General features: G+C 43.3%; 1 protein-coding gene across 7 annotated transcripts in view; it reads right to left on the reverse strand.

Moving 5' to 3' along the window:
• IDE (insulin degrading enzyme) overlaps positions 1-24,706 on the reverse strand; it is a 165,034-nt gene that overhangs the window by 46,209 nt on the left and 94,119 nt on the right. For all 7 annotated transcript variants that reach the window (XM_056529403.1, XM_056529399.1, XM_056529397.1 and 4 more), the window contains 4 exons: positions 22,110-22,202; positions 20,219-20,310; positions 10,528-10,608; positions 7,522-7,625 (listed from right to left, as the gene is read on the reverse strand). In XM_056529403.1, coding sequence (XP_056385378.1) covers positions 7,522-7,625; positions 10,528-10,608; positions 20,219-20,310; positions 22,110-22,202 — 370 coding nt within the window. The remainder of the gene's footprint in view (positions 1-7,521; positions 7,626-10,527; positions 10,609-20,218; positions 20,311-22,109; positions 22,203-24,706) is intronic.

Here is a 24,706-nt window from a genome sequence, read left to right on the forward strand (position 1 = left end):
GGTGCGCCGGGTGGTGTCGCCGGGGGGGGATAAATAGCCGTTAACTTAGCCGTTAACTTATACCGGAATATCGGTATATCGGCCCTAACCTTCACAGAACATCGGTATCGGCCCTTTAAAAAAAAAAAAAAAAATACATATCGGTCGATCCCTAATTCGGACATTTCAGCACACGGCGATACCACGGCGCGGCTCCACGTTACAGAAAGGTAGTGGGCTGAGGGCGTATAGGTACGCCCTCTGTCCCCAAGGAGTTAAAGGCCTCTAAAAATGAAATAAACGATCTGATTGGTTTCTATGGGAAACTGGTGAACTTTTCCTCTGCATAAGTTTGGATAAATCTCCCCCATTGTGTTCTTCTGCATTACAGTATCTAACACACACATTTTTTGATGTACCGTACATGTTCTACATTTGTTTTTGGTTTTTTTCACAGATAGAACATTTATTTTAGTATTATTATTATTACTACTACATACAAATGCTGAATGCAAATATCTGCACTTCTTTACCAGTTGATAATTATACCAGATAAGGGAAAGATATAATATTATATATGTATATTTGCAACGTGTTTCCAGGTCGCACAGTGTTTGTGAGGAGGGTCTGGCTGTTTGGCTCGGCATCAGTGTGTTTGTAAGGTAAAGGTTTTATCATTTTTACTGTGCATAAGGGTAGGGTCACATGTGCCATATTTTGCTGCATATTTTCCTACCAATTTAAGTCAATGGGTAAGAAAATATGCAGCTGCAAATCTGCAGCAAAAATTGGCACGTGTGATTCTACCATAAAAAGGTATAGTTAAAAGTTAAGAGCTGAAGATACCACAGGATAGGTGTAAGAGTATAACATTTGGTGGTGAATGCCAAACCTTTTAAAATATCCTTACTTCCCAGCCAAGCGTCAAGGAGGGGGTGCCAAGATGCTCACGTGCCACAATATGACACACCCCATTTACTTTATTATCCATGCCCCCCCCCCCCCCCACCTCTTTGATTGACTTGACTTACAGGCTTTGTATGCCAATCAAGTAGGGGCAGGAAGGTGAGGGCTAGCAAGTAGACAGGCCAGGCTGTGGTAATGGAGTTCAGCCCCACCTAATTGACACTTTGTGTTTTAAAAAAATTAAATTTTTTATTTCTCAACCATCAGCTCCTGGAAAGCTTCAGTTTTAGCCTTACAGCTATCCAACAGAGGCTGCGGCTCTAATCAGCAAGTTGACAGTCCCTTTAAGCTCTAATCATAAAATATAATAGCCAAACTACAATACATTGGGGGGAGTTATCAAAACCTGTTTACAGGAAGAGTTAACCAGTTGCCTAAAGCAACCAGATTCATTCTTAAAAAGAAGCTAATTTTTTATTTATTTTTTTGTAAAAGCAAAGAAGCATTCTGATTGGTTGTCATGGGCAACTGGTCAACTTTTCCTATGATGAATCTCCCCCAATGTGGCATAATTCCTTGACCCCCACTCTGGCTGTTCCAGCTGAAACATTTTACAGGTAATGCTACCAAGTCCATGCCAGAGTTACAGCACTGTGTGGGAACTACAGCACAATGTCACCAGCACCATAGTATGTATGGGATGGGGTTGAAGTTTCACTGTCCATTCTAAAAACTATTGGCATGTCATGCAGACAAGTCCAAAGTTTTCCTTGGTCTGGTATAGGCTCCAAGCCGGGGAGTGAAGTGTTCAGCCCATCACTTTACCGGCTAAATCTATGGATCGTGAGGGTCTCAGCACAGAGGTCCTGACTAAACTTTTGACATATCTTGCATTAGCCTTAAAGCTTTACTGTCATTTGTGCAGACAACATCACATCCCAGACAGTATTCCCCTGGAGATTTATTGATCGGGTATAAGTGGAATTTTCCATTTGAGGCCATGATTTCATAAGCACTCATCACTAACAATAGATTGCCAAGCGCGCTCACATCAGAGGTTATTTTGATTTACTTCCCTACTTACAGTCATGATGACTATATTGCAAAACATCACAAGAGAAATGTTGCTGTTGGGACAAGGCTTAACACAGACCTGTCACTCCTAGTCCTGCTACCACAGTGATTGACAGCTCTGCTTACCAATGAATTCACAGGAGAGTCCTTAAAGGGCTATTCCAGGAATGTTTTTTTTATTTGATTATGCTACAGGGGCTGTAGTTAGTGTAGTTCATAATATAGGGTCTGTATCTGTGTGTGACGGTTTTCTCACAATTCTTCTGTGATTTTAACCCCAATTTTTAACAGCATACAAAATGACTGTTGTCTCAGATTTTTCCCAGGTTGCAATGCGGCCGAGACCTGACTCACTAGTCAGCTGATGACAGGGAGCCTGTCTGCTTCAATGGGTGGAGGGATCGCTTGGTGGGAGAGAGCTCAATCTGCAACTAATTCAACCGCTGTAGGCACCCTGATTGAAAACCACAGGTCTTTTGTTTACTACATGGGGAATGGGGATTTGTAGTAATAAAAAAAAAAAAAAAAAAAAAAAAAGAAGGAAATGCAAGTTCACAAAAAGCTAGCCACAGTGTTATGGTAATCACACAACATAGCCATTTAGCCCCAAGACAAGCGGAGATCCTTCCTAAGCATGTCCATTACTGTCTGCCAGGTACGTACTAAAATCACCTTATGGTGGATAACCCCTTTAATCCATCACATGGAGATAAGAAAGACCCCTCTGGCAGCACTTAGTGTTCAGTAATATGATTATTTATGATATGTCATATAAAGAACAGTATATCGCCTTTCCTTTATACTGTAGAGTAGTGGACACCAACCTGCGGCCCTCCAGATGTTGCAAAACTACAACTCCCAGCATGCCCGGAAAGCCGTTGGCTGTCCGGGCATGCTGGGAGTTGTAGTTTTGCAACATCTGGAGGGCCGCAGGTTGAAGACCACTGCTGTAAAGCATTCATAGAATTGCCCAGAACTTGAAACATGAGCAATCTTACCAATACGGCCCTCATCCTCTAAAAACAAAAAAGGGGCAGTTTATTTTGAACATGGATTTTTGTGCAATCTGAAACCTGCTGCGCAAGTGTGCGGTTTTCCCAGATGGTGCACGAAAATGTTTTATGTGGCACACGTCGTCATTTCATAAATTTGCCCAAACGGACACACATTCCTACACCAGCTGATCAACGGATAACATTTGCGCAAGTGATAAATTCAGCGCACCAACCAGTACTAACCATACCACCTGCATAAAAAGAAAAATGACTAAACCAGTCTATAAACAGACTATAACAAAGTATTGAAATGATCTAAAATTCATCATGATAAATTTCCCCCAAGATGTTCCCATCAAGCCCTAACATTTGCCCACTAAGAAGTAACCCTTGGCAAGATTACATCTTCCCAAAAGTCAAATAGTGAAGGAATAAAACTACACAAGGATGGTTTTACTCAAATTCCATTTTTCAATCTATGACATAGTGGCCCTCATTTACTATTACAAACCCGACATGTTTTGACGGGTTGTGCGCCAGATTCTGTCTGCGCCAGAATAAAAAAAAAAAAAAACAACTAACTGTGCATTTTGCTAAGAAAACCTGAAAAAGGGGTGTGGCTGGTAGGAAAGGGGGGCGTGGTCACCAAAAAGGGGCGTGTTCCTGACATTTTCACAAAAACCTGACATTTAACCCCTTCATGACCCAGCCCATTTTCACCTTCATGACCTGGGCATTTTTTGAAAATCTGACACCACTGTCACTTTAAACATTAATAACTCTGGGATGCTTTTACTTATCATTCTGATTCCGAGATTGTTTTTTCGTGACATATTCTACTTTATTTTATCGGTAAAATTTCACTGATATTTGTATCCTTTCTTGGTAAAAAATCTAAAAATTTCATGAAAATTTTGAAAATTTAGCATTTTTCTAATTTTGAAAGTCTCTGCTTGAAAGGAAAATGGATATTCCAAATAAATTACATATTGATTCACATATACAATATGTCTACTTTGTGTTTGCATTAAAAAATTGACAAGTTTTTACTTTTGGAAGACATCAGAGGGCTTCAAAGTTCCGCAGCAATTTTCCAATTTTTCTCAAGATTTTCAAAATCTTAATTTTTCAGGGCCCAGTTCAGGTTGGAAGTGGATTTTAAGGATCTTCATATTAGAAATACCCCATAAATGACCCCATTATAAAAACTGCACCCCCCAAAGTATTAAAAATGACATTCAGTAAGTGTTTTAACCCTTTAGGTGTTTCACAGGAATAGCAGCAAAGTGAAGGAGAAAATTCTAAATCTTCATTTTTTACACTCGCATTTTCTTGTAGACCCAATTTTTTAATTTTTACAAGGGGTAAAAGGAGAGAAATCACCCTAAAATTTGTAACCCAATTTCTCTCGAGTAAGGAAATACCTCATATGCGTATGTAAAATGTTCGGTGGGCGCAGTAGAGGGCTCAGAAGGGAAGGAGCGACAATGGGATTTTGGAGAGCGAGTTTTTCTGAAAGGGTTTTTGGGGGGCATGTCCCATTTAGGAAGCCCCTATGGTGCCAGAACAGTGGACCCCCCACATGTGACCCCATTTTGGAAACTATACCCCTCATGGAATGTAATAAGGGGTGCAGTGAGCATTTACACCCCACTGGCGTTTGACAGATATTTGAAACGGTGGACTGTGCAAATCAAAAATTTTATTTTTCATTTTCACAGACCACTGTTCCAAAAATCTGTCATACACCAGTGGGGTGTAAATGCTCACTGCACCCCTTATTACATTCCGTGAGGGGTGTAGTTTCCAAAATGGGGTCACATATGGATATTTATTGTTTTGCGTTTGTCAGAACTGCTGTAACAATCAGCCACCCCTGTGCAAATCGCCTCAAATGTACATGGTGCACTCTCCCTTCTGGGCCTTGTTGTGCGCCCTCAGAGCACTTTGCACCCACATATGGGGTATCTCCGTACTCAGGAGAAATTGCGTTACAAATTTAGAGGGTCTTTTTTCCCTTTTACCTCTTGTGAAAATGAAAAGTATAGGGCAACACCAGCATGTCAGTGTAAAAAATTTAACATAACATGCTGGTGTAGACCCCAACTTCACCTTTTCATAAGGGGTTAAAGAAGAAAAAGCCCCCCAAAATTTGTAAGGCAATTTCTCCCGAGTACGGCGATACCCCATATGTGTCCCAAAACTGTTGCCCTGAAATACGACAGGGCTCCAAAGTGAGAGAGCGCCATGCGCATTTGAGGCCTGAATTAGGGATTTGCATAGGGGTGGACATAGGGGTATTCTACGCCAGTGATTCCCAAACAGGGTGCCTCCAGCTGTTGCAAAACTCCCAGCATGCCTGGACAGTCAATGGCTGTCCGGCAATACTGGGAGTTATTATTTTGCAACAGCTGGAGGCTCCGTTTTGGAAACAGTAGCGTACCAGACGTTTTTCATTTTTTGGGGGGAGGGGGGCTGTGTAGGGGTATGTGTATATGTAGTGTTTTTTACTTTTTATTTTAGGTTAGTGTCAGTGTAGTGTAGTGTTTTTAGGGTACAGTCACATGGGCAGAGGTTCACAGCAAGTTTGCCGCTGGAAGTTTGAGCTGCAGCGCAAAATTTGCGCCATCTCAAACTTGCAGCACTCACTGTAAACCTCCGCCCATGTGAGTGTACCCTGTACATTCACATTGGGGGGAGGGAGCAAACATCCAGCTGTTGCAAACTCCGAGCATGCCCTTTGGCTGTCCGTGCATGCTGGGAGTTGTAGTTTTGCAACAGCTGGAGGAACACTGGTTTGGAAACACTAAGTTAAGTAATAAACTTTCAAGTGTTTTGCAACCAAACTTAGTGTTTCCAAACCAGTGTGCCTCCAGCTGTTGCAAAACTACAACTCCCAGCATGCATGGTCTGTCAGTGCATGCTGGGAGTTATAGTTTTGCAACAATTGCAACAGCTGGAGGCACTGAGGTAGGAAACGGACAATGTTTCCCAACTAGTGTGCCTCCAGATGTTGCAAAACTACAACTCCCAGCATGCCCAGACTGCCAAGGCATGCTGGAAGTTGTAGTTCGGCAATATCTGAAGGATCAGATGTTGCTGAACTACAACTTCCAGCATGCCTGGGCAGTCTGGGCATGCTGGGAGTTGTAGTTTTGCAACATCTGGAGGTCCACAGTTTGGAGACCACTGTATAATGGTCTCCAATCTGTGCTCTTCCAGATGTTAGAGAACTACAACTCCCAGCATGCCTGGACAGACTGAGCATGCTGAGATTTGTAGTTTTGCAACATCTGGAAGAGCACAGATTGGAGACCATTATACAGTGGTCTCCAAACTGTGGACCTCCAGATGTTGCAAAACTACAACTCCCAGCATGCCCAGAAAGCCAAAGGCTGTCTGGGCATGCTGGGAGTTGCAGTTTTGGAACTCTCAGAGGCAGCAGTGAGATCGCTTTACGGCGATCTCACTGCTGCCAATGAAGATGCTGCACTGCTGCCGGAAACTCACCTCCGGGACGCAGCGCAGCCGGGACCGCATGGAGGATGTCGGGACCGCATGGAGGATGTCGGGACCGCACGGAGGACGCCGGGACCGCTCGGGACACCGCTCCGACGGGTAAGTGACGCCGGGGGACGGGACAGGGACACTTAGCAGAGCGGGGTGTGTCCCGATCCCCGTGATCGGGACTCACACACCGCGCTGCTAAGTATTTTCATAGCGAAATGCTGCTATCAGCTAGTCAGATTTGACCAGCTGATAGCAGCGATCGCTGGGGGGGGGTGGGGGACGAAACCCCCCGTGGTCGCACGGTAAGATGGCTGGCTATCAGTGATAGCCACCATCTTTCCGGGCGCTGCGGGATGCCGCGAGTAGCGGCAGTAATATCCATGACGTACCTGTATGTCATGGGTCGGGAACACCTTGCCACCCATGACGTACAGGTATGTCATAGGTCGGGAAGGGGTTAAAGGGTACCTCTCATCAAATAAACTTTTGATATATTTTAGATTAATGAATGTTGAATAACTTTCCAATAGCATGTTAATGAAAAATATGCTTCTTTCTATTGTATTTTTCCCGATCAGTCCTGTCAGCAAGCATTTCTGACTCATGCAGGAGTCCTAAACACTCAGAGCTGCCAGCCTGCTTTGTTCACAGCCAAACAGGTTGTGAACAAAGCAGGCTGGCAGCTCTGAGTGTTCTCCTTTGTGAACAAAGCAGACTGGCAGCTCGTAGTGTTTAGGACTCCAGCATGAGTCTGAAATGCTTGCTGCCAGGACTGGTAGGGAGACCCCTAGTGGTCATTTCTTCAAAGTGGAAAATTAAATAGAAAGAAGCATATTTTTTAATAACATGCAATTGTGAAGTTATTCTGCATACATTCATCTATAATATATAAAAAAAAATTTTGATGAGAGGTACCCTTTAAAAAAGCAAAATGTAGACAAAGTGGAAAATGTAGGGAAACCTTAGTAAATACCGTGGAAAATAAATTGTAGGGAATTAAAACCCAAAAGGAAACCTACACAACACTCTTAGTAAATAAGGGCCATTGGACACTTACCTGACATTTTCTGGTCGTAGTTTATCAAGCACCATTTCTATTAAATCTGGCCTGAATTCTTCTAGTAAATACTCAGCCGCGAAAACTTCTTCTAATGGGTAATACTAATAAAAAATACATACAAGTGATATTCATTATGTATTTATGTGGCTTTCAAAAGAAAGAACACAGAGTGAATGATACAGGTTCATAGGATGTTTTCTGTCTGTATATACCCCAGGAGAGGGAAATAAAATCTACTTACCATTAAAGTCCAAAGCTGCTCCCCAGCCCAATCTGCAGCTTGGTGTACAACAGGCAGGAGTGCAGCCTTGGACTTACACATTATGACATGGGAAAGGCCTTTATGGTCTATTCACACGTACAGTATTCTGCGCAGATTTGAAGCGCAGGATTTTCTGCTGCAGATTTAAGTGTAAACTGAATGACTGAACACAGCTTGAAATCCTACGCATCAAATCTGTGCAGAATACTGTACGTGTGAATAGACCCTTAAAGTGTTTTCATAAGACAAGCCATCAATTATATAAGCAGCAATCAATCATATCCCCGAAACAATGAACTCCCCCAGCTTAGAAGCAGTAAACAAGTCAGCGCCGTGAAGATAGTGAGGAAACGCTTCACTTTTTCTAATATATTTGGGAAGGTTTTCATGTCTTAGTCTATTAAACACATTAAGTTCACCAGGAGGAGACAGGTTCTCTTTATAAAGGTCCCATGTCCCTGGTCAGTATACTGTTGGTCCCTTGCCCACCTTACGTGGTTACCTTCCTTAAAAGTAAATGATAAAAACAGGAGTCCTCCAAGAACAGCAGAGTGATAGAAGCGCTGAGACCTCCAATATAACGCGTTTCGCGTTGCATTGTAGGAATAAAGATTTTATACCTGTACCCTGGTCTCAGTGCTTCTATCACTCTGCTGTTCTTGGAGGACTCCTGTTTATCATTTATTCTTTGGTGCGGAGCAGCTGCAGAGACCCTCTCCATTATACCGACACTGATCCATGGTTGTACTTGGAAAGGAGTGCAACCTTCTCTGGTAAGTGCAATTCACATTGTTGCATTTGTCCCTCTGACCCCAAGATCTTACACTACGGAGCGCATCCCTTGTTTGCTTTTTTTCCCCTTAAAAGTAGACAAAGTCTAGATCCTTAAATTGATTTTCCTAAGTCCATAATTTGGTGGTAATTGAAGTGCTCTGATTTACTCTCACTGGCATGTAACAAATGAGCAGGAATCACTGATTGACCAGTGCTAGATGGCACAAATGAGCTAGAAAGCTTTTTTAAAAGCAAGTTAAAATAGATTAAAGCCATTGAGGACTCACCAGTATTTTTAAAACAACATGGCACGTTTTGCTACCCCAACTTAAAAGGGGTACTCCACTGCTCAGCGTTTGGAATAAACTGTTCCGAACGCTGGAGCCGGGAGCTCTTGACGTCATAGCCCTACCCCTCATGACATCACACGCCCCCTCCCATTGACTTGCATGGAGGGGGCAGGGCTATGACGTCAAGAGCTCCCGGCGCCGGCTCCAGCATTCCGAACAGTTTGTTCCAAACGCTGAGCAGCGGAGTACCCCTTTAAGAATTTGCTCTTACCTCACAGACACATCAGGTAAATAGAATACCCGTATGTGACTATTACTTAACCTTTCATCTATTCAGTCTTGTCCTTATGCCTGTGATATATACCGTATCTCACATAAGTGAGTTCACCCTTACACTTTTTGTAAATATAATTTTATTATATATATATATGTTTTCATGTGATAACAATGAAGAAATGACCCTCTGCTACAGTGTAAAGTAGTGAGTGCACAGCCTGTAACAGTGTTTAATATTGTGTCCTCTCAGTTCCAAGCACTGACAGGCTAACACCCTTCCCACCCCTCTGCAGCAATACTGGCAGCACTCATATGTCTATTTCCCTGGAAAAAGAACCTCTGAATATTATGCTGAGCAGATGCATTTAACTTCTTTGGTCAACCATGGCAAGGCCGGTTCTGAGTGGAACCTGTCCTGTAAAACTGTTGTACGGCCTTACCCACTGTGTTGCACATCAGTTTTAGGGTCTTGGTAATCTTCCTATATCCTAGGCCAGGGGTCTTCAACCTGCGGACCTCCAGATGTTGCAAAACTACAACTCCCAGCATGATCGGACAGCCAACGGCTGTCCGTGCATGCTGGGAGTTGTAGTTTTGCAACATCTGGAGGTCCGCAGGTTGAAGACCACTAGCCTAGGCCATTGTTATGTGAAGCAACAAATTCCTTTTTTCAGATCGTGAGAGTTCTTTGCCATCAGGTGCCATTCTGAACTTCCAGTGACCAGTATTAGAGAGAGTGTGAGAGCGATAACACCCAATTCAAGACACTTGCTCCCCATTCACGCCCAAGACCTTGTAAAACCATCAAGACACATGACACCAGGGAGGGAAAATGGCTAATTGGGCCCAACCTGGACATTTCCACTTAGAGGTGTACTCCCTTTTGTTGCCAAGGTTTAGACATTAATGGCTGTGTGAAGAGTTTGTTATTTTAAAGGGGACACAACATTAAAACATTGTTATACAGGCTGTGCACTCACTACATTGTAGCACAGTGTCATTTCTTCAGAGTTGTCACATGAAAAAAATTATAAAATAATAATGTAAGAAGTGTACTCAGATACTGTATATATCTATATCATTTATGGAGCTGATGTCCTGAATTTTTTGTTTTGTTTCTATAATAGAAATCAGATATGGTAATTCTGTTTATCTCAATGTCGACAAAAGGAATGGTGTATTCATCCTGGTCATACTTGCTTAGGCAAAACTATAATTCGGGTTATTTCTGCTATGGATTATTCACCATCTGTTTGTCCCCAAAATGTTTAGTAAAAAAACATTTCAAAAAGTTAAAATGCATGCATAGGTTATAGTTTGGTTCAGCAAAGTAAAGTCTACATTGTAAGTCCCCTTAATGAAGGCTCTAAAAGATGATACTGAAATGTCTGAGAAACTTACATGTAGTAGTCCAGAAACCTTTGATGTGTAGCCACGTGGACGCTCTTTATCTTTAAACCGAAAGGCAACTGCATTCAAATCCTAAAAGTAGAAACCGTATAAGATCAATTCTGTCTTGAGGTCAAAATGCTGATGAGGAGAACTATGCTACATATCAGTTATGCCAAAAGAATTATAGCTGGTTTCACACTAGGGCTACACGATTTGGGGAAAATAGGAATTTCGATATAATAAACAAATGCTGAAATTTCCCAATTTCATGTCCAATCTCCCCCATTCCATATTGCCCTCATATTCACATTCCCTCCCATTTCACGTCTACCCCCATTTTATGTCATCACTCCACGGTCTCATCTCACATTACCCTCATCCATTACCCCCCCCCCCCCCCATGTCACATCTCCCCCCATTAATGTTGTGCCGAGAGGTGGGGGAAACTGAAAAAAACAAAACTGATCCTTACTTAGGCTGGGTTCCCATTACATTTTCCCCCATACAGGAGCGCATACGGCAGGGGAGAGCTTAAAACTTGCGCTCCCGTATGCCTATCTATGCGCTCCCTTATGTAATTCATTTCAGGGAGCGCAAGTTTTAAGCTCTCCCCTGCCGTATGCTTTCCCGTATGGGGGAAACGTAATGGGAACCCAGCCTTAGCTTGGTCCCCATAGGTCTGACACAGATCCAGTCCAGTGTCTTAAGGGACACCTGACACCACTGTGGCCACTTAATTTCTGAGCGGGAAAGGTCCTGGAACCAGGAGAAGATATCGGAAACGCACAGTGGCGAACAGGATCTGCGGCAGACCTACAGGGACCAGGGCTAGGTGAACATCAAGCTTTATGTTTCCCTGGGCTCCTATTACTGCTAAGGACAGGTGTTTCCCAACAAGGGTGCCTCCAGTTGTTAAAAAAGTACAACTCCCAGCTTTGGCTGTCCGGACATACTGGGAGTTGTAGTTTTGCAACAGCTGGAGGCACCCTTGTTGGGAAACACTGATTTAATATTTGAATTTCGGCCAATTCGCAAAAATTTTTATTCAATTGCGATATACCGCGCATCCCTATTTCCCACTATTGGAATATAAATGCAATAAAGATCCATATTACACTTCAAGTAGGATTGTCTCCTGCTACAGCCTAGAGGAGCCAAAAGTCCAGAAATACAGGTCCTAACACTGCACTCTCTCCCTGTCAGTCAAGCATGCAAGAGCGCTGTACAGGGCATGTCGGCTCCGATCTCCCTGCCCTCTGCGTTTCACGTGCTGTGCTAAAGGAGAGGATTGACAAGCTGCCTGCTGTCATTGCCCCACTGTCCTATGCACGCCCTCCTCGACAGGGCTTCATGTGGCGTCATGTCTGCTAGGTAACACCCCCTCCAGCACTCCGGAATTCAATAAGAGTGTGCTGAAGAAACCGATAAAACAAGACTGCCGTTATGAAAGGAGGGGGGGGGGGGGACCACTTCTGCAATGAGAGAGAGTTTGACTTATAACAGGAACTATTTAGGGATGAATCCAAATAAATCCCTGGATCACTGATCCCTATCCAAAATCTAATAACTGTGCAATATTACACTCCAGAAATGTATCCAGGCCCCTTTAGAAATCTTTTAGTGAGTTCACCATGACCACTTTCTCTATAAGTGTTTTCTATGTTCTCACAGTAAAGAATATTAAAGAATACATATTATGTAGAAACCTTTACTCTAGCGCAGTGGTCTCCATACAGTGGCCCTCTAGCTGTTGCAAAACTACAACTCCCAGCATGCCTGAACAGCCAAACATCTGAATGACCAGTTTGGAGAACACTGCTCTAGATGTAGAAGATGCCTGCTTGTTATAGATACAGTCCTGGGTATGAATAGCTAATAGGAGAAATCTCTGTATTAACCATTGATATACTTGTTACCCCCTAGATGTTTTCTCTCAACTAAATAAACTGGATACTGTAGTCTGCCCATTACATTTACTGAACGTGCTTACAATGATTATTTCTTTAGCTCCACAAATCACTTAAAACTTGAATTTTATTCCTATCTTGTAAAACATACATAGCTGCATTACAAAAATGCAGCACTAATGCCATGCATTTCGAGTAGGGGTCCATTCTTCGATGCATTACAAAAATGCATTTCCAATAGGGGTCCATTCTTACCCTTCCACCAGTGTCCCCTGAATGGACACATTTGTGTCTGTTACAAGGCATTGATTTAGGTTTTAATGAGATTGAAATAAAGTTCAAGTTAAAACCGATTTGCGTCAAATGTACGTTCAGTATTTCTCAGGGCTCGGACTGCAGTGACCTTTTCATATTCCCCTGAAATGACCAGACGCGAAGTCCAAATGGAGCGATAAATGATGTGTCCCATGATCTTTGTGATGCCTTGCACTGGGAAATGTTAAACTACGTGAGCCCACATAAGTAAATACATATGAGGTTTCAGTACAGTAAAAATGTAGAGCAATGCAGTAATAAATAACTTTATATCAGTGCCTGTAGGGTGTTTCTGTGTACAATTATTTGTCTTGTGTTCGCAGATTAGCATCTGCACAGTCATTTCAGGTAGCTGCTGACTTATGTAGAAGTGACGGGACACTTTTTCCTTCCGCATACTTCAAAAACCAAGGCAAAAGCACCAGGTGGAGCAGGCTTACTGAAGAAAGGGTCACTGAGGACAGATTAGGTCATAGTGCTCTAAATCTAGGTGACATTGAAGCACTGTATCCTGGGAAGGTTAATAATTTACCCATTAATAGAAATAGTCAGATAAACAAACATGGGGGGTACATGGAATTATTATAGTGAATCTGCTTCACAAAAAACAAAAACAAAAAAACACTTTATATTTTCTAGTCCTTTAAAATGACTTCTAACTTTAGCTCAAATAAAAAAAAAAAAAAATTTTTAAAAAAATTAAAAAATACTTCCAGTGCATAGCCCCCCCCAATCATATGCAGCTGTATACAATGACAGATGTCACACACTGACAGCACAAACTTTTAGCAAGTTCGCTGCATTTCACCGGCACCGCCAGCCATACTTGTCAGTTCTAATTTTCAGAGTAGTTGCTAGACCTGATCCGAGTCAATCACTCTGCATATTCAACCCCTTGATGACTTGTACATTATTAGTACAGAGCTGGCAGAAGTCCCCAGAGGACCTGTGCGATACTATTATGGCACTCTGAGCATGCATGTATTATCACTGTGCCAACACGATCAGCAGCAGGAGCCAGGACCCGGCCGCTGTTGGCATCCCCCTGGCTTCTAAATAATTTAACAGAAGGAGGGGCTGTCAATCATCTGCACCCCACGGATGCACGCGACAATAGTAGACAGGAAACAAATAGTTTTTTTTATATGTATTCCCTAAAAAAAAAAAAATTTATAATACATTTTTTAAATTGACGGAGCCTCTGACCGCTGAGCTGGATGGTCGCTTAACTAAGCTGCTTTCCACAGTCACTGTCCAAACCAGCTGAAAACAACCACATTTTGCCTCCAAGATGGGCAGGACAGACAAGGAACAATCTGGGGAAATCCCTGGGCAGCAGGCCAAGATGGCGCTGGCTTCACCAAGCAAGGCGGAACTGGAGTAAGAGTCTAACATGGAGAGCACATATGGCAGCCAAGCCGACTCCGGGAGTAAGGAATCTAAACTCACTCACCCGCTTGTTTATTAAAAAGGCAGTTCAGCACGTCGTGATTAAATCTATGCAAGTGGCACTGGCACCAGTACTCCATGAACTAGCCAAGATTAAAGCAGAAGTGCGCCATGTTGGTACACGCACTGTGAAGAAGCACTAACTGAAACGGTCACCTTCTGCAACTTGGCAGCACAGCAGCTCAAACTCCACGAGACCCACCTGAACAGAGCATTTCTCATGCTTGAAGATCAGGAGGAAGAAAGTAAGAATTAAGGGAGTACTGGAATCCTATGCTTCTGATGCCCTGCCTTCAGTGACCCGCCAGATCTTCACTACCTTGCTGGGCAAAAACTAAGGGGGGGGGGGGGGGGGGGGGGGGGTTACGTGACGCTGGGTATATGCTCACTTGTGGACTTAAAGAAAGCATGGGAGTTTTTTTGTATCGAACCCCTTGACATACCCTCCTGGCTACCGATTTAACTGTGCCACAGTCTACTAGCATTACCCAAAATGGTGCCATGTTTCAGAGTTGAAAAGGCAAAGTACGCCGAGGAAACGCAAGTTGAATCAGAAGGGAAACCGCCAGGCAGACGCAAACCTGACTTGAGGAACTTATGCCTTTTCCTGTTTCTACCTATACCAGAGACTATCTAGTCTCTGCTGATATGTGACTTTCCAGATTCCATTGTACAAGATCTCATCCCGTGGTGTCAAAATGATCTCAAGAACGGTGATCAAAAATCCCAGAACCACACGAGGGGACCTAGTGAATGACCTGCAGAGAGCTGGGACCAAAGTAACAAAGGCTAACAACAGTAACACAGTGCGCCGCCAGGGACTCAAAGCATGCAGTGCCAGACATGTCCCCCTGCTTAAGCCAGTACATGTCCGGGCTTGTTTGAAGTTTTCTAGAGAGAATTTGGATGATCCAGAAGAGTATTGGGAGAATGTCATATTGTCAGATGAAACCAAAGTAGAACATTTTGGTAAAAACTCAACTCGTCGTGTTTGGAGGAAAAAAGAATGCCGAGTTGCATCCAAAGAACACCATACCTACTGTGAAGCATGGGGGTGGAAACAATGTTTTGGGGCTATTTTTCTGCTAAGGGACCAGGACAACTGATCCATGTAAAAGGAAAGAATGAATGGGGCCATGTATAGTGAGTTTTTGAGTGAAAACCTCCTTCCATCAGTATGGGCATTGAAGATGAAACCTGGCTGGGTCTTTCAGCATGACAATGATCCCAAACACACCACCTGGACAACAAGGGAGTGGCTTTTTAAGAAGCATTTCAAGGTCCAGGAGTGGCCTAGCCAGTCTCCAGATCTCAACCCCATAGAAAACCTTTGGAGGGAGTTGAAAGTCCGTGTTGCCCAGGGACAGCCCCAAAACATCACTGCTCTAGAGATCTGGATGGAGGAATGGGCCAAAATACCAGCAACAATGTGTGAAAACCTTGTGAAGACTTACAGAAAACATTTGACCTCGGTCATTGACAACAAAGTGTATATAACAAAGTATTGAGATGAACTTTTGTTCTTGACCAAATACTTAATTTCCACCGTAATTTGCAAATAAATTCTTTAAAAATCAGATAATGTGATTTTATGGATTTTTTTCTCATTATGGGGGAGATTTATCAAAACTGGGGCAAAGGAAAATTTGCCCAGTTGCCCATAGCAACCAATCAGATCGCTTCTTTCATTTTGCAGAGGCCTTGATAAAAATGAAAGAGGCAATCTGATTGGTTGCTATGGGCAACTTTTCCTCTTCACAGGTTTTGTGAGGTAGTGGAGGTGTACCTATGATGAAAATTACAGGCCTCTCATCTTTTTAAAGTGAGAGAACTTGCACAATTGGTGGCTGACTAAAAAATTTTTACCCCACTGTATGCCTGCTCCACTAACACACCACTTTTGCTATTAGGTACAGATGCTGAGAAGGCGTTTGACAGAGTGGCACGGGACTACTTACGAACTCTGGCCAAATTTTATATCCCCATACCCTTCATAACAGCTATTATGTCACTATACTCCACTCCATGTGCACGTATTCGGGTCAATGGCCCATTATCACCTTCCTTCCAAATCAGGAACAGAATGAGGCAGGGCTGCCCCCTGTCAACGTCCTTATACATTATAGTTATGGAGACCCTGCTACAAGCTCTACAACAAGACACTGATTAGGGGATTGAGAGTTGGGGACAGACCCATCTCACTACAGCTTTTGCAGATGATGTATTAATCTTAATAACTAACCCTATGGAAGCTCTCCCACGGGTCCAAGATATATTAGAATTCTATGGTTTCTTATCGAACTTCAAAGTAAACTATTCAAAATTGGAGGTCCTCAACATGTCATTATCTCAGGTGCTGGTGTCCCGGTTAAAGGGCTCTGCGCCATACACATGGCCTTTGCATTACATCACCTACCTAAGTATCTTGTATCTCTCTCCACCTACCCCCAACCCCCGGAGAAACTTTTTGCTTTAAACTACACCCCTTTGTTGGCCAAAGTAAGTCAGTCAAGAAATTGAGGGTTACAGTCTGTCTTTTTTGTCTTGGGTGGGGAGGAAGAATCTGCTACAAACATATATTACACCCCCAATACTGTATCTTCTTTGAATGGTCGCTATAGCTCAACCCAAGCAGCACCTTCTCCAGTGGCGATGCCTGTTCATTCACTTTTTAGGAGCAGGAAAGAAACCTAGGCTACACTACAACCTGCTCAGACGGGGTACACAAGGAGGTTTTGGACTTCCTGATGTTGAGCAGTTTTATACCTCTGTCCATCTCCAGAGATGGTTCGAAAAAGTGGCAGGCTCAAGTCTATGCGATATCAGTTTGGAGCGCTCACAGCTAACCACTCAGTACGTCATTAAATAGAACATTATGGCTTCCCTCTCGAGTCAACATATTACCAACACACTCTTACATGGTACTTTATTAGTTAAGTTTGTGGCCTTGCCATAAATGTTCTGTTAAAAGTTTTCTTAATCTCTTCTATCCTCCGCACTACTACCTAGCTCCCTCATTCCTTATGTGCTCCGCCCTCAGACTGAGAGGGATATCATGTAATTTGTCCCAACAGAAACTTATGCCCGCATGGCGCCCCTCCCTCACATGAAGACCTCCAGACTAAATTTCTGGACTTCTCTGTTGATTTTCTACAAGCCTATATAATCAGAAGGGCATGTGTATCCTTGCTGAAGGTATATGCCATTGGGGATGACCTGTCCTGGTTGGAGAAACTTGCTCTGGCCTCTCCTCAACCTAAATTGACGATCTCTGTGTTTTGCTCACGCTTCTCTGAGGACTCCTCCTCTTTAGCTCCGATATACCTGTTATCGTGGGAAAAGGAATTGGGGATACAACTAACTGAATCAGAGCGTAAATCCGTTCTGAGCAATTCAATGGGCTTCTCTAGATGTGTTAAATTGAAGGAAGGACACTAAACTTCTCTCCTGCTGGTACAGGACCCCAGATCTCCTACATCATTGGGGACTTTCCACCTCTGATGCATGCTGGAGATGTCTGGAACAGCGAGGTACACCATTACATATCTACCAGTACATACACTTATTTCGATTATACTAGGTTCGACTAAAACTGTAATCCTAGGTTTACCTGATAATGAGATAACAATGAACAAGAAATCGCTTGTGGCGCACCTTCTGTCGGCTGCCAAGGCTTTGATTCCTCAAACGCCACCACCCATAACTCCGCAAAGGCTACAAAAAGTATCACAAATATGCAAAATGGAGGCGCTGACCAGCTGGAGCGATCACTTACACACTTCCTTTACTAAAACGTGGTCTCCTTGGCTTCGCTACAGGTAACAGCATTAGATTGATCTTGTGGGACTGTGCTCCCCGACTTCACACCTTTAGTCTCACACTCATTATCCTTCTCTAAGGCTGCTGTCACACTATAGTTGCTCCATTTTAAGATCTGATATAATGTGCAGTTAGGAAAACTCTTCAAAACGGCCGTTACAAAATCCCATATGGCTGTTACCAAATCCCATAAAAGTCTATGGGATTTTCACATTATCCGTTTTAACCAGCCACAGCCCTTTATGAATAACTGACATTATTTTGTGACGGGAGAAAAAAATGTTACATGCACTTTTTTTCTCCCATCGCAAAATAATGACCGTAATTCATAAAGGGCTATGACGGGATAAAACAGATGTAAAAATCCCATAGACTTTAAAGAGTACCTGTCATCAACTAAAACTTTTAATATGTTGTTCATAATCATTAATGAAGAGATATTGTAATATATCTTCATTAAAAAATATTAATATTTATACCAGTTTTTTCATTTTATACTTTTGGCCACTAGGGGTCACTCTTCTATGCCTGGTCTGTAGGCAGCTTCCTATGCTTTTCATAGTAAGTGTGCAGCTTTTAGGACTAATGCTGAAAGGGTTCTGGTCCTTCCACCGGAAGTTCAGTACTCTCAGCTCACAGGCTGGGAGCGAGTCCTGAGCTGAGAGTACTGAACTTCCGGTGGAAGGACCAGAACCCTTTCAGCATTAGTCCTAAAAGCTGTACACTTACTATGAAAAGCATAGGATGCTGCCTGCAGACCAGGCATAGAAGAGAGACCCTAGTGGCCAAAAGTATAAAATGAAAAAACTGGTATAAATATAAATATTTTTTTAATAAAGATATATTACAATATCTCTTCATTAATGATTATGAACAACATATTAAAAGTTTTTGTTGATGACAGGTACCCGAGTCATCAGCTCTCCGTAGCTACATTTGCTCTGTGGCTGATGACTCACGATACAGGGACCGGAGTTTTGTGACGTCATGGCTCCGCCACCTCATGATGTCCCGCCCCTTAATGCAAAACTATGGGAGGGTGTGACTTGCCACGCCCCCTCCCATAGACTCGTGACGTCACGAGGGGCGGAGTCATGATGTCACGAACCGCCGGCCCCTGTCAGGAACTGAGCAAACTTAGCTCCGGAGAGCTGATGACTCAGGGGGGCTGCAGGAGAGATCGCGGGGTCCCCAGCAGCGGGACTCCTGCGATCAGACATCTTATCCCCTATCCTTGGAGAGGGGATAAGATGTCAAGGGGTGGAGTACCCCTTTAAGGAGTTTCCTAACGGGACATTATCACGGATCTTTAAAACTGAGCAACTTTATAGTGTGAAAGCACCCTAAGCTTCTGGTCTCTTAACTACCCCTCTTTTAGTCTCTTCATCTCTCTCTCACATTCAACCCCCTGCCCCCCCCCCCCCCTTGCTCTTTCCTCCCACCCTCCCCTTCTCTTCCTGCGGCAATGAAGGTCTGTCTTCTCCTATACCTAGCCTCTGGTTCTTTAACTTTATACCTTCTTCCACGTCTTCTTACAACTTACCCTACTTCACTGGCATATCTTATACCTGCTCACAGCCCCATGCTTTTTTGGATTTTCCGAACCACTGCTTGATAACCATACCATAAATACAGTATATAAGACCTTTGGCTGTATTACACTTCAAGTACGTGAAGTGCTTTCTCACCCACTTCTCTCTTAACTCTCTTTCTCCTCCTCTACCTTACCTCTCCTGTTAGGTTATGAATATTGCGAGCTCCACAAGTAAAATTAACCTTTACTTACCTCTCTACTTTCAGAGCTCCTTAATTGAGTTTGCTAATCTTTTGAATTATTTGTTGTATTGTTTATGCTGTTTCCACTAAATATCGCTGCTTGCAACTTATTTTCATCTCTGATACACACACTTGGCTCTGCGAGCAAATTTACAGCTTGCTATCTTTTAATTAGAAAATGTGAAAAGAAAAGAATTATAAAAAAAAAAAAAAAAATGTATGGCTCTTAGAGTACAGTAAAGAAAAAATATTCTGATCTTTAATCACCTTTAATTAACCCCCCCCCCCCCCCACCATACTGAATTCAGGAAAATACGCGGTAAACCAAACCTAGCTTGTTTTTTTATTAGACCTATAAATACAAGGACTTGGCAATCAACTGAAACCCACTGAGAAATGTGATTTGATGGGTAAGGTCATTTGATGGCACTCACCTTGCATTCTTGGAACACCCATTCTTGGGGACCCTCTGTTCTGAGTTTTTGGATGTACTGAAACATGTGGAAAATGATGTCATCCACATGTACTATATGAAAAGAGAAAAGCCCACACATTACAACAGCAAATAAAAGATATATAGGAATTTTTCGCCATGCCATGTAATACCAGACTATACCAGCTTTTACCCAAATACGATTTCTCATAGCTTACATTAATGTTTCCCAACCAGTGCGAATCCAGCTGATGCAAAACTGCAACTCCCAGCATACATACAACTGTTGGCTATCAGGACATGCTGGGAGTTGTAGGTTTACAACAGCTAGAGACACACTGGTTGAAAAGCAATGGCTTACATCTGGGATAACAACTCTTTAGATTAATTCTCAAAATCTTAGCTGAATGTATTCGGACCAGTATCCTATTAACACCAATGGAAAATAGTCCACACGTGTGTATCTGGGATCGGTAGAAATGTATTCACTTTCTCCCCTCTGTTTTCCTCTGCTGACCACTCATGTTCCTTAATTTTTCTTCATTGCATTTTGTTGTTTGCTCATTGATTTTACCCAGTTGTATTTACGCCTCCCTGCTGCCCCTTATAATATTTGTTGACCTGCCAAGGTCCTTATTTACCCTTGACCGTTTGAAAACGAGGTGTGAATGCAGCCTTATTCAGAAGAGCTTCATCACCTAAAACAGAGAAATTTCAGCCTCGGTTGCCGGATCTGGCAGGGGGAGGTGAAAACCAGGCGCTCCCGTACCCCAGCCGGACCGGCGCTGAAATCCATTTACTCTAATGAGCCGACTGGAGTCAAACGGTGACTCCGGTCGGCTCAGTTTTGACCCATATGCGGTTTCCTGACAGGACCTAAAACAGTAGTATACTACGGTTTTGGGTCTGGTCAGGAAACCGCATATGGGTCAAAAATGAGTCGACCGAAGTCACCGTTTGACTCCAGTCGGCTCATTAGAGTAAATGGATTTCAGCGCTGGTCCGGCTGGGGTACGGGAATGCCCGGTTTTACCCTCCCCCAGCTGGATCCGGCAACCATAGGCTGAAAACGAGATGTGAATGCAGCCTAAGAAAGAAAATGTTCTGCAGAAACAACCCAAACCGGATGTTTGGAACAGCTTTTCGATCATAGAAATTTCTGCACCATATCTGCCACATGCCAAGTAAAAAAAAAAAATTGCCCACTTAAAGTTGACTGGTGCTTTATTTTGGGCAGCTCTACAAAAAAAAAAAAAAAAAAAGACCCCAAGTTAGTCTAAGGCTATGTTCACATGGTTATTTCTGTGCAGAATGTCCCCCCGTAAAATAAGGATGGACACTCCACACTTCTGAAAGTTTCTCTGTATCATAAAAGGAAATGCATTACCGTGCAGAATCTGCAGAAATAGTCATGTGCATTCTTTTCTGCAGAAACCGGAATCAGGCAATCTGCAGCAGATGTTTCTGATTCCGGTATCCGCAGAAAGAATAGTCATGTCTAATCTTTCTGCGGATTCTGCATGGAAGAAATTCTGCTATATGCACAGTGCAGCAGAATCCCATCAAAATCAATGGGACTCGGCTGCAGCAGAATTTCTGAGCGGGATATTCCTGCGGAACTTCACTCAGAAATGCCGCTGTGTCAGCATAGCCTAAGAAAATGTGAGCAAACTGGAAGACACTAAAAGAAGTCAGACTTCTACATGAAGTGCGACCGCTATCAAGACAAACATTCCCTACACTTTCTTTATGTTAGCCTCTCCTATTTACTTAATTTTTTTTTTCTTTTCTTTTTTTTTTAGGATTGTAGGAATAAATTCTGAGAACCCAACTTCACATAAGAACATCCAAAAACAAGACATGTCTTTCAAAAGGATCTTTAAATTACTTACACAGGCCTTCCTCTGTCAGATCTACATTAATGATGAAGAACATGAATCCTCTGGCTCCTTCTTTCTGGCCTCCTACCAGGGTATTCACCCAGCCTATAGAAGAACACACGTCAAAAATTGTAGATTCTATACAATGACCTGTCAAACTTCTACATGTAGGTATATTAGGTGGAATTTATATAATTTTATGTATTAATCAAGTTTTCTTTGCTGAAATTGGACAGATGCGCGGTTATAAATAGCTTTGATTTTCGTAAGTTTCTGACTTGAGTGAGAATGGGCAAAAGTGTGCACATTTATAAAGGAAAACTGTCAGCTTTCTATCCCCCGCACTAACCAGTGCCGGGAACGCTGATCCGTTTGATGCCTACCGTGCCCGGATCTGCTGCGCCGTTATCTTTCATTTTCGGTATATGCTAATGAGGAGCTAACTGGCACTTTGATGTCAGTGCCGCTGGCAGCAGCGCCGCCCAGCTCATCAATATTCCTCAACACCTCATTAGCATATACCGGAAATCAAAGATTACGGCCGGACGGCACAGTGGATCCGGGCACTGCAAGCACCACACTGATCAGTCAGTACCGCCGGTTAGTGCGGCAGGAGCAAGCTGACAGTTTTCCTTTAATAAATGAGCTGCCACTGCAAAAAAGTCAAAAGAAAAAATTCTCTTTATCCTAAGAATTTTTTATAAAATAACAGCTGTGTGTAAGCTAAAAAGAGGCAATTTTTGCCAATTTTTTTTGTCCAGGTTCTGAGTGTTGCTGTGTAAGAGGGGGCGTGAAAGAGGAGTTTCAAAAACTGTGATTATCTGTTGTGCGGAGTGAATCTGTGGAGTGGGTGCGACTGCCTATAGCCCACATTCATATTTTGGGTAAGTTTTTCTCTTTTGCACATAGTGGGATAACTATTAGAGTTTAAACACCCTTTTTCATTTTTTTTTTTTCTCTGTTCCACCTCTAGGGGGAAGAGGAGTAGATTGGGCACAGGTGTATAAATCTTAGCTTGGGACTCTTATTGAGAGCTTGCTCTTTCTGAGTGTTGCTGTGTAAGCAGGGGCGTGAAAGAGGAGTTTCAAAAACTGGAGTTTGAAAGCAGGAGGTTGAGATCGCTGTGAGTGTTAATTTCTGAACCCACAAGGTCTACAAAAAATTTTAAGTGTAATTTTGACTGTCTGTTTTTTCCTATACATTAGTGAAATCCCCATAATTAGATGGCCTCCATGTTGGAAAATGCAGTCCAATGTACATCCTGTTCAATGTATGCAATCCTTGAACAACAGTTTGAGGGTGCATATTGTTGTGCGAGATGTGTGCTAGTTGTCCGTTTGGAAGCCCAGATCCTGCATCTAGAGGGGCGACTGGCAACAATGAGAAGCATTAACAACATGGAGAGGAGTCTCCTGCTCACTGAGCAGGCACTCTCGGGAATAGAGGTGGGGGAGGACAGTGGGACGGAGTTGCAGGACAGTCAGGCAGTTAGCTGGGTTACAGTTAGAAAGAGGGGTAGGGGAAAAAGTGTCAGGGAGGCTAGTCCTGAACTGGCACACCCCAACAAGTTTGCCCGCTTGGCAGATGAGGGGGATGCCATTACAGAGCTAGCAGAACTGCAGCAGGATACTGCCTCTGACCGCCAGGGGGGTGTCTGCTCCAGTAAGGAGGGAGGGAGGAGTACAGGGCAGGCCAGACAGGTACTAGTGGTGGGGGACTCAATTATTAGGGGGACAGACAGGGCAATCTCAAAGACCGGGATCGCCAAACAGTGAGTTGTCTGCCTGGCGCACGAGTTCGGCACATCGCGGATCGGGTTGACAGGTTGTTGGGCGGGGCTGGAGAGGGCTGGAGAGGACCCAGCAGTCATGGTACATATTGGCACCAATGACAAAGTAAGAGGTAGGTGGAGTGTCCTTAAAAATGATTTCAGGGACTTAGGCCGCAAGCTTAAGGCAAGGACCTCCAAGGTAGTCTTTTCTGAAATACTACCAGTACCACGAGCCGCACCAGAGAGGCAGCGGGAGATCAGGGAGGTAAACAAGTGGCTCAGAAGCTGGTGTAGGAAGGAAGGGTTTGGGTTCATGGAGAACTGGGCTGACTTCGCTGTCGGTTACCGGCTCTACCGTAGGGACGGGCTGCACCTCAATGGGGAGGGTGCAGCTTTGCTTGGGGAGAAGATGGCTAGAAGGGTGGAGGAGTGTTTAAACTAGGGACTTGGGGGGAGGGAACCTACAGCAAAGAGGGGGAAGATAGTGTAGATAGAGAGGTGGAAATTAAAAAATGTACCTGGGGGTGGAGCGGAGGGAGGGGTTAGAATAGTTAATAGGAATAAGCTTCATAGGAAAATAAAAAACTTACACCCTTGAATCCCAATAACATAAAGGATGGAAATGTAAAGTGTATGTTCACAAATGCCAGAAGCCTAAATAAAATGGGGGAGCTTGAGGCCTTGATACTGGAGGAACATATTGATATAGTTGGGGTCACTGAGACATGATTGGACTCCTCGCATGACTGGGCTGTCAATCTGCAGGGGTTTACATTGTTTCGCAAAGATAGAATGAACAAAAAAGGTGGTGAAGTCTGTCTGTATGTAAGAAGTGGTA

Source organism: Hyla sarda, chromosome 7 (genome assembly GCF_029499605.1).
Source record: "Hyla sarda isolate aHylSar1 chromosome 7, aHylSar1.hap1, whole genome shotgun sequence".
Lineage (NCBI taxonomy): Eukaryota > Metazoa > Chordata > Amphibia > Anura > Hylidae > Hyla > Hyla sarda.